The sequence below is a fragment of the Engystomops pustulosus genome, chromosome 11, assembly GCF_040894005.1.
Source record: "Engystomops pustulosus chromosome 11, aEngPut4.maternal, whole genome shotgun sequence".
NCBI classification, from domain to species: domain Eukaryota; kingdom Metazoa; phylum Chordata; class Amphibia; order Anura; family Leptodactylidae; genus Engystomops; species Engystomops pustulosus.
The window spans coordinates 90458418-90460917 of record NC_092421.1 but is presented as its reverse complement, the minus strand read 5'-3'; the positions used below and the strand labels follow the sequence as shown (position 1 = coordinate 90460917).

General features: G+C 62.3%; 1 protein-coding gene across 4 annotated transcripts in view; it reads left to right on the top strand.

Moving 5' to 3' along the window:
• The window catches only part of ING4 (inhibitor of growth family member 4), a 17184-nt gene extending 15963 nt beyond the window's left edge, over positions 1 to 1221 (top strand). For all 4 annotated transcript variants that reach the window (XM_072129783.1, XM_072129784.1, XM_072129781.1 and 1 more), the window contains one exon: positions 738 to 1221. In XM_072129783.1, coding sequence (XP_071985884.1) covers positions 738 to 878 — 141 coding nt within the window. In that variant the 3' untranslated portion in view covers positions 879 to 1221. The remainder of the gene's footprint in view (positions 1 to 737) is intronic.
• The last annotated feature ends 1279 nt before the right edge of the window (positions 1222 to 2500 follow it).

The following is a 2500-nucleotide window of genomic DNA, read 5'->3' as shown; positions in this document are numbered from 1 at the left end:
GCTTCTCCTCCTCTTCCTCTTGCTTCTCCTCCTCTTCCTCTTGCTTCTCCTCCACCTCCTCTTCGGTGCTGCCCTTGTCTTCCTCTTGCTGCTTCTCCTCCACCTCCTCTTCGGTGCTGCCCTTGTCTTCCTCTTGCTTCTCCTCCTCCTCCTCCTCTTCGGTGCCGCCCTTGTCTTCCTCTTGCTTCTCCTCCTCCTCCTCTTCGGTGCCACCCTTGTCTTCCTCTTGCTCCTCCTCCTCCTCCTCTTCGGTGCCGCCCTTGTCTTCCTCTTGCTCCTCCTCCTCCTCCTCTTCGGTGCCGCCCTTGTCTTCCTCTTGCTCCTCCTCCTCCTCGGTGTTGTTCCTCTGCTTTGTACTGGAGTTTGGATAAATGTTCCTCTGTTTGATGTGAATCCTGGACTCCATGGACGTTTCCTCTCCTCCAGTGTTGGTTTGGCTCTTACATTGTTGTATAAACCTCTCATGGGGGACGTTTATTCGCTTCCTCTCACAGTTTGAGGCTTTTTGGGTGCAGAAAGAAGCAGCCGCTCCCGGGATGTGACTCAGGGGCCGGATGTATCTTTGTGGCCCAGATGTTTGTTCAACTTGTTCTGAAAATGTCCCATTCTTGCCCCTAATAAGTCCCAAAACAGAGCACAGACCCAGAGCTACATGTGGGGGCTGCTAGAGAGGGGGCGAGCTGAGGCAATGACTGCAGGATACATGTGACCCTCTGTCTTCTCCATCTTATCTGCAGGTACTGCCCCCGCTGCTCGCAGGAGAGGAAGAAGAAGTAAGGTGGTCTGCAGCGGCGGCCCCCTGCGGGGAGTGGCTGCTCCCTATGAGGACACTTACACATCAGTCAGTATTAGAAGTGGCCTCCAGGTGCTGTGTGTGAGGAGGGGACACTTCATCCCTTGTATGTTAATAATGACTCCCTGGCTCTATACTGAGCACAGCGCTACCTGATCTCTTCTGTCTCATTACACCTGATATATGAACTACCTCCACATAATGTTCTGTATCTGCTTTCCTGACCCATTTACACTACATGATCAAACACTAGAGGATCTGCCTGGTGCCAAATGTTTTACCTCTGCTCCAGCTGCACTGATGACATGGACCCGGCGCTGCGCCCTGAAGACCAGGACAGAGCTCCAGCTCTCAGTATGTTATTCTCTTTCCTGTGGACAGGGTAACATTGTGACAACCCCTTCAATTTACCGGTTTTTACCTATTAATCTCTGTTTGTCTGGTTCTTATTTCATGGTGGTCGGGTCGTCTCTTGGGTCACACAGACGGTCCAGTTCTTTGTGTGGCCTTATCGGCTGTTATGTCCAGACCTGACCGTTCCTCTGCCCCTCCCTCCATTACATGATGGTGCTGAGTTCTGTCTTCCTTTTTATAAAAATCTGTAATCCAGACGTCTACAGGTGACCAGCCGCCATTGGAAGCCGTGGCCCCCGTGTGCAGCCGCTGCCGCCATTGGAAGCCGTGGCCCCCGTGTGCAGCCGCTGCCGCCATAGGAAGCCGTGGCCCCCGTGTGTAGCAGCCGCCGCCATAGGAAGCCGTGGCCCCCGTGTGCAGCCGCTGCCGCCATTGGAAGCCGTGGCCCCCGTGTGTAGCAGCCGCCGCCATAGGAAGCCGTGGCCCCCGTGTGTAGCAGCCGCCGCCATAGGAAGCCGTGGCCCCCGTGTGCAGCCGCCGCCGCCATAGGAAGCCGTGGCCCCCGTGTGCAGCCGCCGCCGCCATAGGAAGCCGTGGCCCCCGTGTGCAGCCGCCGCCGCCATAGGAAGCCGTGGCCCCCGTGTGCAGCCGCCGCCGCCATAGGAAGCCGTGGCCCCCGTGTGCAGCCGCCGCCGCCATAGGAAGCCGTGGCCCCCGTGTGCAGCCGCCGCCGCCATAGGAAGCCGTGGCCCCCGTGTGCAGCCGCCGCCGCCATAGGAAGCCGTGGCCCCCGTGTGCAGCCGCCGCCGCCATAGGAAGCCGTGGCCCCCGTGTGCAGCCGCCGCCGCCGCCATAGGAAGCCGTGGCCCCCGTGTGCAGCCGCCGCCGCCATAGGAAGCCGTGGCCCCCGTGTGCAGCCGCCGCCATAGGAAGCCGTGGCCCCCGTGTGCAGCCGCCGCCGCCATAGGAAGCCGTGGCCCCCGTGTGCAGCCGCCGCCGCCATAGGAAGCCGTGGCCCCCGTGTGCAGCCGCCGTCGCCATAGGAAGCCGTGGCCCCCGTGTGCAGCCGCCGTCGCCGTCGCCATAGGAAGCCGTGGCCCCCGTGTGCAGCCGCCGCCGCAGGAAGCCGTGGCCCCCGTGTGCAGCCGCCGCCGCAGGAAGCCGTGGCCCCCGTGTGCAGCCGCCGCCGCAGGAAGCCGTGGCCCCCGTGTGCAGCCGCCGCCGCAGGAAGCCGTGGCCCCCGTGTGCAGCCGCCGCCGCAGGAAGCCGTGGCCCCCGTGTGCAGCCGCCGCCGCAGGAAGCCGTGGCCCCCGTGTGCAGCCGCCGCAGGAAGCCGTGGCCCCCGTGTGCAGC